Below are 13,741 nucleotides of genomic sequence, written 5' to 3'. Positions count from 1 at the left end.
GTCTCTCTCTCTTTTCCTTTAACTCTCAAACTACCTCACCCTCTCCCTTTCATCCTCGCTGTCTCTCTCTCTATCTGCCTCTTTCCCACACTCTGTCTGCCTCTGTCTCTCTCTATCTGCCTCTTTCCCACACTCTCTGCCTCTGTCTCTCTCGCTCTTCCTTTATCTCTCAGACTTCTCACCCTCTCCCTTTCTCTCTCTCTCTCTCCATCTCTCTTTCTTTCTCCCACACTCTCTCTCTCGCTCTCTATCTATCTTTCTCTCTCCATCTCTCTCTTTCTCCCACTCTCTCACTCTCTGTCACACATCTCCTAGCACCTGCCCCCACGCCCACCCCCCAGCGTCTTGCGGTATTGTTTTGAATAATGATATCTGAAACCCTCCCACACACATGGTCACATGGCTGAGTTCACTTGACAGATTGTCATCAGAATACAGTAATGGGATTTTTTTTCAAACCAAGCATCTGGTTGGTCACGACTGCAGGGGAGAGATTGACAACCCTTAGGAGGGAGATGTTGAGTAATGGGACGCTTGGACAAGATGTGGAACATCAGTCTAGTCTCAAAACAGATGACTAGTGACTTACTCCATAAGAGCTAAAGAGATCAGAGTTCTGATTGTTTGACGTGTAAAATACAAAGGTATTTTTTACTTGTCAATATGGGATCTCTAAAAATATGAAGGTTCCTGATGATTATAAGAACAGTACATTCTCAAGTGACAATTATTTATGTATTTCTCTCCCAGGTGCTCCAGTGGAGGTGAGGGAATGCAGATTCCCCGGTCGTCCCAGAGGAGGAGTGAGCTTGTGTGTAGGAACCCCTTCCACTGCTGATCCCCTTCCTCCACCACTCTCCCCTCCCTCCCTCCACCCAACCCTCTCTCCCTCACTCCCTCCCTCCACCCCTCCCTCCCTCCTTCCACCCCTGTCTCCCTTCCTTCCTCACTACACCCCTACCTCCCTCCACCCCTCCCTCACTCCCTCCCTCCCTCGCTCCCTCAATCTCTGATGGCTCTATGGGGCTTCCTCAGTGTCAGCCTGCACTGCTGGGTCTGGCTCTGGGCCGGGGCCCCTGTGTCGACCAGCTTGCCCCACGACCGCCCCGGAGGGCCCCTGGACTGGCTGCTGTCCGACAAGGGCCCCTTCCACCACTCCCAGGAGTACACAGACTTCGTTGAGAGGAACCGGCAGGGCTTCTCCACCCGCTACAAGATATACCGGTGAGTTGTTTAGCAGGGCTTGTACATGGGGCAGTATATCCCAAACTCGGTCCTCAGGACCCCAAGGGGTGCACATTTAGTTTTTTGCCCTAACACTACACAGCTTATTCAAATTATCCAAGCTTGATTATTAGTTGATTATTTGAATCAGCTGTGTAGTGCTAGGGCAAAAACCAACACGTGCACCCCAGGGGTCCCGAGGACCGAGTTTAGGAAACCTTGACGTAGGGGGTTTACAGGTAAACAGGTGAGTCTCATAGCAGTGTTCTTTTCAGAGATATACAGAAGAGTCAGACCACAGGTAGTCTAGATTAGGATTAGACTGCCTACCAACGCGTTGGTACTTCAAAGCAGGCTGAATGTTATATCCACTATCAAATTGCTAAAGCACGTTCATTGTCATGTGGGGCTTAAAGTCGTGGAGTAAATACCACTGGAAGGAAGGCCTTGAAAAGAGATGTGGAAAGTCCTCACCTCACCCCTTCTAGGATGGTCTAGTAGAAATCATAATGAATTGAAGGAACTGTAATTAAGTCAACTAAGGTGAAGTAAATAAATGGCCTTGGAGGAGGAGAGGAGGGAAAAACGTACATTTTTAAAGCAAGTACTCTAGAATTACAAAATGGCACCTACTTGTGTAGCTATTTTGGTTATTTCTTAATCTATGCATCTACTATTTTAGCTGTTTTGTATCTACAGTATGCACCTAGGCACCTACATAATATAGCTATTGTGGGAAATAGTACAGTTAAATGATTTGAGTGTATCAAGGCAATTACAAGCAAATGGCCATATGCATATTCTGATATCTGTTCAGGTAAAATATGTTGATTATTGTAGTGTAGGGGGGAAAACGTATGATTTGTCATAAAGTTGTACACATTTTCACATATTGGCTCGTGATATAAAATTAGTGGAAAGTGTGTCATATCCTGTCAGTTATGGCTTGGAAAGGTATTGAACACGCACCGGGAAACCGCAGATGGGACTCTGACATCTATGGATTTGTGCTGGGTGTTTTATGGGCTATGGTGATCGGCTTCCCGCGTTAAAGCGTTTTAATATTTCTCCTCTGGCTAGTGGAAGCCCATCACAGCTCTGGGGCCTGAGCTTCATTGGCGGTAAGATTAATAGTCTTATCATGTGGCCAAGTGATTAGTGGGCTCTTAATACTTATTACTCTGCATTATCACACAGTCCCCTGAGAGGCTACTGTCAGCTGCAAGGTTGTGTCTGAGGTGCGCTAGATTACAACCAGCCCTTGATTAACAATAATATTATTAAAGCCCTTTCATTGGCTGGTAGAAATGCTGAGCACTGTATTTTATGTCATAAACCAGGTTTCCATCCAACCTTTTTATGTGAGTAAAGTACATGTCGAATAAAAAATATAACGATAGGCCTGATGGAAACAGTCGGTAAACCTTCTAAATGTCTACAAAACAAAATACGCTAGACAAGGTGGGATCTTTTTGTGTCGGTAAAATTAATGATGCGAGAAATGGCGGTGGAAACACATTTATGTGCAAATATTGATATAATAACCATCATATCGAAGTAAACTTGGAGTCACGCGATGATATGTTCTGTGATCCTACCACTACGACTCGGGAAAGCATGCAGTTTATTAGTCTATAGTTGAAATAAGTTATGATGAACTTCACAGGGGTGGTGAAAGTGCACGGTGATGAGCTTGATGCTCCTTTCCAATAAATATCGAGGGTCTTATTCTGTTGACATGATGATCGATGCTTGGCTGCCGTTTGACAATAAAAATTATTTTGCTCTTTTGTCCATAATAGGAATCTCCTCATGTAGGTAGCCTACCCGCACTGTCTGTGAGCTGTTGGCAAGAGCGCACGTGCAAAGACCAGAGTTTTATAACCCAAAATGTTTTGAGATAAAACGATCAGTCTAGATTTTTATCGGTACATGGGAATTTAAACGCAAAAGTAATTTTTATGTGCATTATGTCATCATGCACAGCTTTTTATCCGCAACAAGTTAATTTGATGGAAACATATCTCTGGTGGGAAAATGCGCATATATGTTTTATGCATATTTTAGAATATCGCCAATTGGATGGTAACCTAACAAATTACTAATTTGTATTAATCGACCAGACAATATTTGCTCTGAGATGACAACTGCTAATAGGGACATCATAGACATAGAATCACTTGACCATATTTCTATGGGGGCATATAGGGATAATTCAAGGTAATTGTATCTGTTACAGGCTTTGGTCTCGTAACAGTATCTTACATAAGGACTGCATCAAGTTATACAATGTTCCCTTAAAATCAACAGCTTTAATGGTACAAGACGACAGCCTACTGGGAACAGACGTCAGCTCAATATCTATTCCACTTTGGTTCAGCTTAATTCCATTGAAATTACGTGGAAACAACATTGATTCAACCAGTGTGCCCAGTGGGAGGCAACTATACTGCAGGTTTTTACAGTAGGAGGAAAGGTAGTAAATTAATCCACCGCGCTTTCAATTGTCGAACAGATTGTTACTGATATCTGTTCTCATCCCTCAAACTTCCCCAGGCGATCTCAACACATCAACAATGGTTCCCAGTGACAAAACTACTATCTATCAAAAGCTATCAAATAGAATAGAATCCTGTAGAATTGCTTTGCCAACTTTGCCAGACAACTTTGGTTTTACTGTGGCATTGTGTGGTAGCCATTTTGTATTAAAATGCATGCAGGTGGTACTAATTGTATCTGTTAATATGAGAAGGTATTGTGGCGTGCTCACATGCATATATCCAATATGTCCACTCTGTTGCCAATTCCCAGTGATAGTGGCATTGTCAAACAGTCCACCACACAGGTTGTTTGTTTCAAATTACCTCTCATATCTGACAATCTATTCCCTTTCCCATTACACATAATTTCACAGCAAAACAGACATGAGGAGATGGAAAGTGACATTATTTTCCAGCCCAGCTTTGCTCCTGCAGAGTTTTGGATCTCTGCTAATTCTCATAATCCTCACTGACAGAGAGAAGATGAATTACCACAAGTGGGTGCTTCTAGTTACAATGGCGGCATGTTACTATGCCATCGTTGCAGTAATGAAATCGCACCATCTCATCCCTCTTTCAATTTTCCACCTCTCTTCTTGATTGAATTTGAAAGAATTTTAATGCGTCCTCCAACAGGAAATGGAGGCTGTTTTCCTGTTTGGGGAATCACTCAGTGTTTTGGCGAGTGCTACAGCGTTTCCCTCAGTCAACATGAGTAGAGATGGGATGCCGCTGCACCACCTGTCCTAGGCAACCATTGCCAAATGACAGTTGCCATAGACACCAGGGTGTAGGAAACTGTAGGCTACGCTTGTGTAGCTCTCGTGTTTTTGACATATTGGATTTGAGTAACATAAGTGAGTGTTGGAGCCAAATCGCATAGAGAAGTTCACAGGATGAATGCCGTATTTCTGTACGGCTGCAATGCATCATATTTGAGAATGTATTTTGGAAACCTTAAAAAGGCCTTGATCGGTGTTACAGTTGCCTTCTTATTCCATACTCAGAGAAAAGCAATGTATCCCAGTTCTCTGAAATCTCCATTACCAGAAATAGTCCAACAGAGAGATGTGTGAAAATGAATTAATGATATCTCAAATGAAACCAAGGTAGCTACGTACAGCAGTGGAGGCTGCTGAGGGGAGGACGGCTCATAATAATGGCTGGAACGGAGCAAATGGAATGGCATGTGTTTGATGTATTTGAGACCATTCCACTTATTCTGCTCCAGCCATTACCACGAGCCTGTCCTCCCCAATTAAGGTGCCCCCAACCTCATGTGACGTACAGTGATGAGAGACAGATAAGAAGACTAGCTGCATGGTGTAGTCTAAGGAAAGACTGCAGAACCCCGAAAACTGCTGCCGTATGGCGGGTTTAAGATAAGACAAGCCCAGCTTATCACAGTCAACGATAACTGGAGAAACGAACGACAGAATGGATTTGAGGCTACACTTTCCTTACCTGTTCCCTTGCTCCCTCGCTCCTCTCAGTCTCCTCTCTCTCCTCTCTCTCTATCTCTCTCTCTCGCTCTCCTCTCTCCCTCTCTCCTCTCTCTCTCTCCTCTCTCTCTCTCTCATCTCCCCTTTCTCTCTCCTCTCTTGCTCCTTTCTCGCTCCTTACGTGCAATGCCTTTGAACTGCCGATGCTCAGCTCTCATATAGCAAAGCAAGGTAGAACTGGTGAGGAATGCTATGGTGGCCCAGTTGAAGAGGTAATTTATATGTATGGAGTGAAAAGAGGTCAGGATTTATGGTTATGCTAGTTGTAAGTGACCGACAAATTACTCAAGGGACATGTCTAAAAGTAGGAGTATATGAGTGTGCATACATTCATTACTCTGTATGTTTCATATATGGATTTCAGAAAGCTTTCCCATAAGTGGATTAGGCACACTAACATCACACAAATTAAACTAATTGCTACATTTTCACTAGCTGTATGAGAGCAGACAATTTTCCACATTGCCCTATATGATCCTTAAGAAGAAGCTTTTCATCATTACTCCTACTTTAATGTGATATATCTCCTATCAAAAGCCACCCCCCTCCTCCATCCATCACCTACAGCACAGGTTGGCCAACCTATTCTGATTACAGCAGACAAGCCTCCAATTCACAGCACAGTGCATCATTTAGTGGTAACTCGCACCTGTGAGGTTAGTTAGAGAGTGTGTGTGTGTTTGTGTGTGTTGGAGAAAAGAGAAATACATATGGTGATAGGAGAGAGAGAGAGAGAGAGAGAGAGAGAGAGAGAGAGAGAGAGAGAGAGAGAGAGAGGGGGGGGGGGGGGCAGAAAGGATTTAAAAAACAGGCAAGAAGAAAGGCCTGAGCTTTCTATATCCAGCATCAGGATGTAAAACATTGCACATCATTTCTTCTACATTACATTGCTTCTAGTGTAGCCTCCAGCTAACTGACTCAGACAGAGCATGTTAATTTCGACCCACCTCACAGAAATATTATCTGAACCTGTCAGAGCCAATTAAAACCGAACCAGCGTTTAGATACTGTAATTATTTAAACACAGGGGATTACCGCAAAAAAAGTATTTCAAGGCGTAACAATGCTCCCGTCTTTAAGGTTGCATACAGAATAACTTAGTAATGTTTGTCAATGTAAACAGAAGATGTCAAAGCTACAGACACTGATGAGAAATCAGAACTTTACAGCTGCCTCCAGCATTTCCTTTCCTTTCTGTCGCTTTACTTTCTTTCCTCATTATGAGTTGTATTGAGTGTCAGAGATCCGCCGCTGTCTATGGGTTTCTCTGTCAATGCACATTTCGATGATGATGTGTTTATTAAGGAGAGCACCTGTCAGCTGCACACTTTGAGAGCATTCTCCTCCCCAGCTACATTCATCTTCCAAATGGTACCTGCTCTGGATCTCTCTGTCCATCTCTCTCTCTCTCTCTCTCTCTCTCTCCCATCTCTCCATCAGAACTTCAAGCTAAGGATGCAGTGAGGAGGTGCGGTTGATGGATGCCCCCGTTAACTCACCCCTCCCCGACCCTTCTGCCAGACAGACAGGACAGAACGACAGAAAACCATTAATACCATCACATCATCAGTGAGCCTTATTTACCAAACAGTTTTCAATGGCGTTTAAAGTCTTCTCCTTTCCAGAGAGTTTGGGAGATGGAAGGTGAATAACCTGGCTGTTGAGAGGAGAGAATTCCTGGAGTCGTCGTTGCCCCTGACGCCAGAGTTCATCCGTAACATCCGTCTCCTGGGTCGGAGACCCACCACCCAGCTCATCACTGATAACCTGATAAGGAAGTATGGGACACACTTCCTGCTGTCGGCCACGCTGGGAGGTAAACACACCACTGTGTCTAAAATGGCACCCTATTCCCTATATAGTGCACTAAGTTTGAACAGGGGACTCTGTGGGAATGATGGAGTAGGTCAGGAGTTGTTTTTGATTTAACCAACCTGGAAGACCAGGTGTGTGGAATTTAGTCAATCACTGAACTGATCAATTAGCTAAAAATCCTGCAGTACCTGCGGCACACGAGGAACAGGGTTGCTTACCCCTGGAGTAGGTAGTAGGAGTTGACCCCTATTCACTGATACAGGGTCATATTTTTTCGTCCCCCTAATGGTTAGTATAAGGGGGTATGGTAGTCTAATAATCTGTCAGTTATCTGTTTTTGTGAAGTCCCAATACCACCAAAATGCTGATGTTAATTCTACTGAGGGAAGGACATGTGCATGACTTCTAGGCCAATATTGGTACAGCAGCCTATATGAATTTAGTAGAATACCTTTCACAAATATGTTTTTGTCTACATCAAATCAAACCAAATGTTATTTGTCACATGCGCCGAATACAATAGGTGTAGACCTCACCGTGAAATGCTTACTTACAAGCCCTCAACCAACAATGCAGTTCAAGAAATAGAGTTAAGAAAATATTTGCTAAATAAACTAAAGTAAAACATAAAATAAAAAGTAACACAATAAGATTACATAACAATAACGAGGCTACATACAGGGGGTACCGGTACCGTGTCAATGTGCGGGGGTACAGGTTAGTCGAGGTAATTTGTACATGTAGGTAGGGGTAAAGTGACTATGCATAGACAATAAACAGCGAGTAGCAGCAGTGTAAAAACAAATAGGGGTGGGGGGGGGGGGGTCAATGTAAATAGTCCGGGTGGCCATTTGATTAATTGTTCAGCCGTCTTATGGCTTGGGGGTAGAAGCTGTTAAGGAGTCTTTTGGACCTAGACTTGGCGCTCTGGTACCGCTTGCCGTGCGGTAGCAGAGAGAACAGTCTATGACTTGGGTGACTGGATTCTTTGACAATTTTTGACACTGCCTAGTATGTAGGTCCTGGATGGCAGGAAGCTTGGCCCCAGTGATATATTGGGCCGTACGCACTACCCTCTGTAGTGTCATACTGTCGGATGCCGAGCAGTTGCAGTACCAGGCAGTGATGCAACTGGTCAGGATGCTCATGATCGTGCAGCTGTATAACTTTTTGAGGATCTGGGGACCCATGCCAAATCTTGGGGGGAAAAGGTGTTGTCGTGGCCCTCTTCACTACTGTTTTGGTGTGTTTGGACCAGGATAGTTTGTTGGTGATATGGACACCAATGAACTTGAAACTCTCGAACACTCCACTACAGCCCGTCAATGTTAATGGGGGCCTGTTCGGCCCTCCTTTTCCTGTATTCCACGATCATCTCCTTTGTCTTGTTCACATTGAGGGAGAGGTTGTTGTCCTGGCACCACACTGCCAGGTCTCTGACCTCCTCCCTGTAGGCTGTCTCATCGTTGTCGGTGATCAGGCCTACAATCTGGCCCCGCGGCCTTGTGAATGACCAGTTTAAAGGTCTTGCTCACATCGGCTACGGAATGCGTGATCACACAGTCGTCTGGAATAGCTGGTGCTCTCATGCATGCTTCAGTTTGGTTGCCTCGAAGCGAGCATAAAAGGGATTTAGCTCGTCTCGTAGGCTCGCATCACTGGGCAGCTCGCGGCTGGGTTTCCCTTTGTAGTCCATAATAGTTTGCAAGCCCTGCCACATCCGACGAGCGTCAGAGCCGGTGTAGTAGGATTCAATCTTAGTCCTGTATTGACGCTTTGCCTGTTTGATGGTTCTTCGGAGGGCATAGCGGAATTTCTTATAAGCGTCCGGATTAGTGTCCCGCTCCTTGAAAGCGGCAGCTCTAGCCTTTAGCATGGTCGGATGTTGCCTGTAATCAATGGCTTCTGGTTGGGATATGTACGTACGGTCACTGTGGGGACGACGTTGTCGATGCACTTATTGATGAAGCCGGAGACTGAGGTGGTATACTCCTCAATGCCATTGGATGAATCACGGAACATATTCCAGTCTGTGCTAGCAAAACAGTCCTGTAGCATAGCATCCGCGTCATCTGACCACTTCCGTATTGAGCGAGTCACCGGTACTTCCTGCTTTAGTTTTTCCTTGTAAGCAGGAATCAGGAGGATAAAATTATGGTCAGATTTGCCAAATGGAGGGTGAGGGAGAGCTTTGTATGCATCTCTGTGTGTGGAGTAAAAGTGGTCTAGAGTTTTTTTTCCTCTGGTTGCACATGTGACATGCTGGTAGAAATGAGGCAAAACAGATTTAAGTTTGTCTGCATTAAAGTCCCCGGCCACTAGGAGCGCCGCTTCTGGATGAGCATTTTCTTGTTTGCTTATGGCCTTATACACCTCGTTGAGTGCAGTCTTAGTGTAAGCATCGGTTTGTGGTGGTAAATAGATGGCTACGAATAATATAGAGGGACTCTACCTCAGGCGAGCAATACCTCGAGATTTCTTTAAAATTAGACATCGCGCACCAGCTGTTATTGACAAATAGACACACACCCCCGCCCCTCGTCTTACCAGACGTAGCTGCTCTGTCCTGCCGATGCACGGAAATCCCAGCCAGCTCTATATTATCTGTGTCGTCGTTCAGCCACGACTCGGTGAAACATAAGATATTACCTTTTTTAATGTCCCGTTGGTAGGATAGTTTACACCATAGATCATCCAGTTTGTTTTCTGGTGATTGCACGTTGGCCAATAAAACCGATGGTAGTGGCGATTTACTCACTCGCCTACGAATGCTCACAAGGGACCCCGACCTTTTCCCCTTGTATCTCTGTCTTTTCTTCACGCGAATGACGGGAATTTGGGCCTGGTCTCCGGGAAGCAGTATATCCTTCGCGTCGGACTCATTAAAGAAAACATCTTTGTCCAGTTCGTGGTGAGTAATCGCTGTTCTGATGTCTAGAAGCTCTTTTCGGTCATAAGAGATGGTAGCAGCAACTTTATGTACAAAATAAGTTACAAACAATGCGAAAGAACAAACAAAATAGCACAGTTGGTTAGGAGCCCGTAAAATGGCAGCCATCCCCACCGGCGCCATTATAATAATGACAGCCCATGTAAAAACCTCAGTACATGTACATGTACTGTATAACCCTCAGCTACACAGTCATTCCCCAGTGCTTTTGATAGGCATGTGGACAACGCCGTGAGGGTGGTTGCTCTTAACAGAAGAGAAGCTCATTTCAGCTATAAAGCCCTGTGCATGTCGGGGAAAGCAAGGGAATGGGTTTCCTGTTGGAAAGCAACACTTGTCGATTACCTCAGCCGGGCTCATGGAAAGGTCGCAGTTATGAGTGGCCACGCACCCACCCCCACACACACACACACACACACACACACACACACACACACACACACACACACACACACACACACACACACAGCTGCACCAGCTGATGCGATGCAACCTCAATGCTCTTGCACACAACCAATTCAGAGTAGTTCTGTTTGAGGAGAGGAAGATGAGGAGCTGTTGCTTGGCCATGAGCCAGAGATGTGCTGCTGGCTGCTGAATGGGGTTATAAATGGATAAATTACATGGGGATTTAAGGGCCCCTTTCTGTAGCGGAGGAAGAACACAAAACACAGACTACCATTGATGATATGATACCCTGCCTTATGGTTGAATCTGGATGTATATTTGTTCATATTCTACCAAATAGCACATGGTTAATAGTAATAATAGCTGGCAGTGAATAATACACTATATTATTCCTATTGTTTGCCTTACTACTAAAACTGGGTAGCTGTTGATGATATAGTTCAGAGACACTCTAAATAATGTAAACTGACATTTGTATAGATTATTAAAACCATGTTAGCCAGCAAACGTTCTCCCAACAGTTGAAAAAAAAGACTGTTTAAACAGTGTCAGCAAACATTGTCGTAACACTGTCTTTCTGTTTGCAGGGGAAGAGGCCTTAACGATATTTGTGGACAAGAGGAAGCTGAGTAAGAAGGCGGAGGTGAGCGACTACTCTGGCTCTGGCAACTCGTCCAGCGTAACTCTGGAGGCCCTGCACCAGCTGGCTGCCTCCTACTTCATAGACAGAGAGAGCACCCTGCGCAAGCTGCACCACATCCAGATAGCATCCACAGCCATTAAGGTACACACACAAACACACACACACACACACACACACACACACACAAGCACACACCAGACACACACACACACAAACGCTCACACTCCGCACACACATACACACATGCACACATGCACACACACTGACCTTCCATCAAACTTGAAACTTCATGCAATCAGACTTGTTCAAGTGGAGCAGCACAGTTGGTTAGCTGATTAGAGATCCTGGAATGCCCCTTGTAAGAAGTGTCAGCTTGTCAGGTTGTGAAGAGACAGGAGTGTTGATCAGTAGGTGGTGGATTTCCAGGGCCAGGCATTGACATAGCTCATCTGAACTGAGTAGGTGTTGGGATGAATGTGATGACATACAGGACATACCAGTAGGTTACTGCAATGTTGTGTGAATAAAGAAAGTTATATAAATACCTCATTTTACATGACATTTTAGTCATTTAGCAGACGCTCTTATCCAGAGCGACTTACAGTTAGTGAGTGCATACATTTTCATACTTGCACTGTTAGTGCAACATTTCGACAGGATGGATTTTGTCAGGCTGAACTAAAGCGTGCAAATGTTTATGTTTCTTTATTATGCCTTTTTTCCCCCTGCACCTGGAAAGTTGTTGGATGTGCACACACCCCTTTTGAAAATAGGAAAGTGAACCTTTCAGATCCTTCATGTTGCTATATAGTGACAGTCACATCTGTGTGTGGCATCCGGCCCCTCTGAATTTGTCGGAGCAAACTATGAATAACAACTATCAAAGCTCTGTACTCCCTCAACCACAAGGCTGTGTGGGAGGTCGGACATTTCTATCACAGCAGAGGTATCTAGTCACTACTCAGAAAGCAAGACGTGCTGCTTTGTCTGTTCTGTTGGGAGTAACTTTTGTAGTGTGTGTGTATGTGTGGGTGTGTGTGTGAGCGCCAGCTTTAATGTTTCAAAGGCAGAGATGTGTTGAGAGTGACAGGTGAGAGCAGAGAGGCAGAGAGGTTGAGCAGCTCCATCAGTGAAGCAGAGTGAATCACAGAGAGGGATGGAGGGAGGGAGGCGGTGGAGGGATTCTTCAGCACACGCATCATTTCCACAGGGCGTCAACCCCCGCGCCACCGGAACAGACACAACCAAGAGCTCCACCATGTGAATGTGAATTGGACGGGGGAAGGTGGAGGATAGCAGATGAGGCTGCCGATGCATCCGCTGCCTCTCCCCATGGCCGTATAGAGGAAAAATGTGGGAGCTAATTTCAGTGGAAAAGTCTGTTAGTGCTCTGGTGTGCTGGGGGTTTGCTGTGGAAATCATCTCCCTCTTAAAGAGGTCACGGTGCGGCCTGCTACCTCGCTACCTCTGTTCAGAGAAGGTTGTTGCTATAACGAGAAATGACTCAAGCTGTTACCAGAGCGGCAGGGATCATTTTTGTTATGATTTGACAATTTCCCTGATGTTGATATCCCCACCTAACCAATGCGATGGTTGGCAGTGTGTCTGCAGAATGATGAACAATGATAGAAAGTTTCTCAGCAGTGGGGCTCTCACAACACTGTGTGGATTCATATTTATTTCCACTCAGACAGTCCCAGTATTGGATTATGTTCCCATTATGGCAAAATTGCATTTTTTTACGTTTCCACCCCGGTACTCAATCGATTGTTGTCTGAGTTATCACAGGGGCACTGTATCCAGCAGTCTTAAAGCTACAATCTGTACTTTTCATTTCCAGTCTAAAGTCCTGCCCCTCCACTTGCCAATGTAACTGCCACTGAGTTACCACATCATTTAAATAACTGCCTTTTAACTAATCTCTTCCTCCTGTTTTCTTCATCTAACTATCATAGACATATTACGTATGTACAGTACTATCTTAATTTGACCAGTTTCTCAGCTGGAAATGAATCCTGCAGCAACAGGACATTTGAATTATTATGTCCATTATAATGCATGGCCATTTTTGTAGGTGTTGATGCATTTTTAGTTAGGATAAATCAAGTCTGACATTTTAAAGTGGAAATTACAAACTTTAGAAGCATTTTTAAACCTCGAATACACTACAATTAGCATTTCTCTGCAACAACAGAGCATTTCTCCGCGTCAACACAGTGATCAAATTAAGATAGTACACCTGTATATCAATCCTTTCACCCTAGTGGTCATGAAGAAAAGCAGAAGCAGAGAAGAAGGAAAATAAGCTTAACTGAGACTACTGGAACACAGTCTCTCTCTGTGTTCCATGTGAAACCCCTCCAGCAGCAGCAGCATATAGATACAGGTGGCCAATAATGTGCCATTAAGCATTTTGTAATATACCAGAATGTATCTGCAATGCAAAGCAGCTGCTATCCATAGAGGAAATTGAATGTCGTGCTCATCAGTCAACGTTGTGCCATATGGGCTATCATATGGCATATCAAATAATGCTCTGTATAGATTCAATATTCAAGTGTCCCGAAACTCTGCGTTGTTCCTCATTTCCTCACAGTCTTATCAGCAGTAAAATCCCATATTAAGGAAATTTGTGATTTACAATGTGCTGTTAATAATA

At 44.5% G+C, this 13,741-nt stretch overlaps 1 protein-coding gene across 1 annotated transcript in view; it reads left to right on the top strand.

Moving 5' to 3' along the window:
• Positions 1-1,012: 1,012 nt before the first annotated feature.
• LOC311131606 (BMP/retinoic acid-inducible neural-specific protein 3-like) overlaps positions 1,013-13,741 on the top strand; it is a gene marked incomplete at both ends in the record, with an annotated part of 40,863 nt that continues 28,134 nt past the window's right edge. The window contains 3 exons of the mRNA XM_084164674.1: positions 1,013-1,224; positions 6,892-7,082; positions 11,027-11,223. Of these exons, the coding sequence (XP_084020800.1) occupies positions 1,013-1,224; positions 6,892-7,082; positions 11,027-11,223 (600 nt within the window). The remainder of the gene's footprint in view (positions 1,225-6,891; positions 7,083-11,026; positions 11,224-13,741) is intronic.

This window comes from Coregonus lavaretus (genome assembly GCF_964263955.1).
Source record: "Coregonus lavaretus genome assembly, chromosome: 6".
NCBI lineage: Eukaryota > Metazoa > Chordata > Actinopteri > Salmoniformes > Salmonidae > Coregonus > Coregonus lavaretus.
The sequence above is the reverse complement of the archived record's forward strand: the minus strand, read 5'-3'. Positions and strand labels throughout refer to the sequence as shown.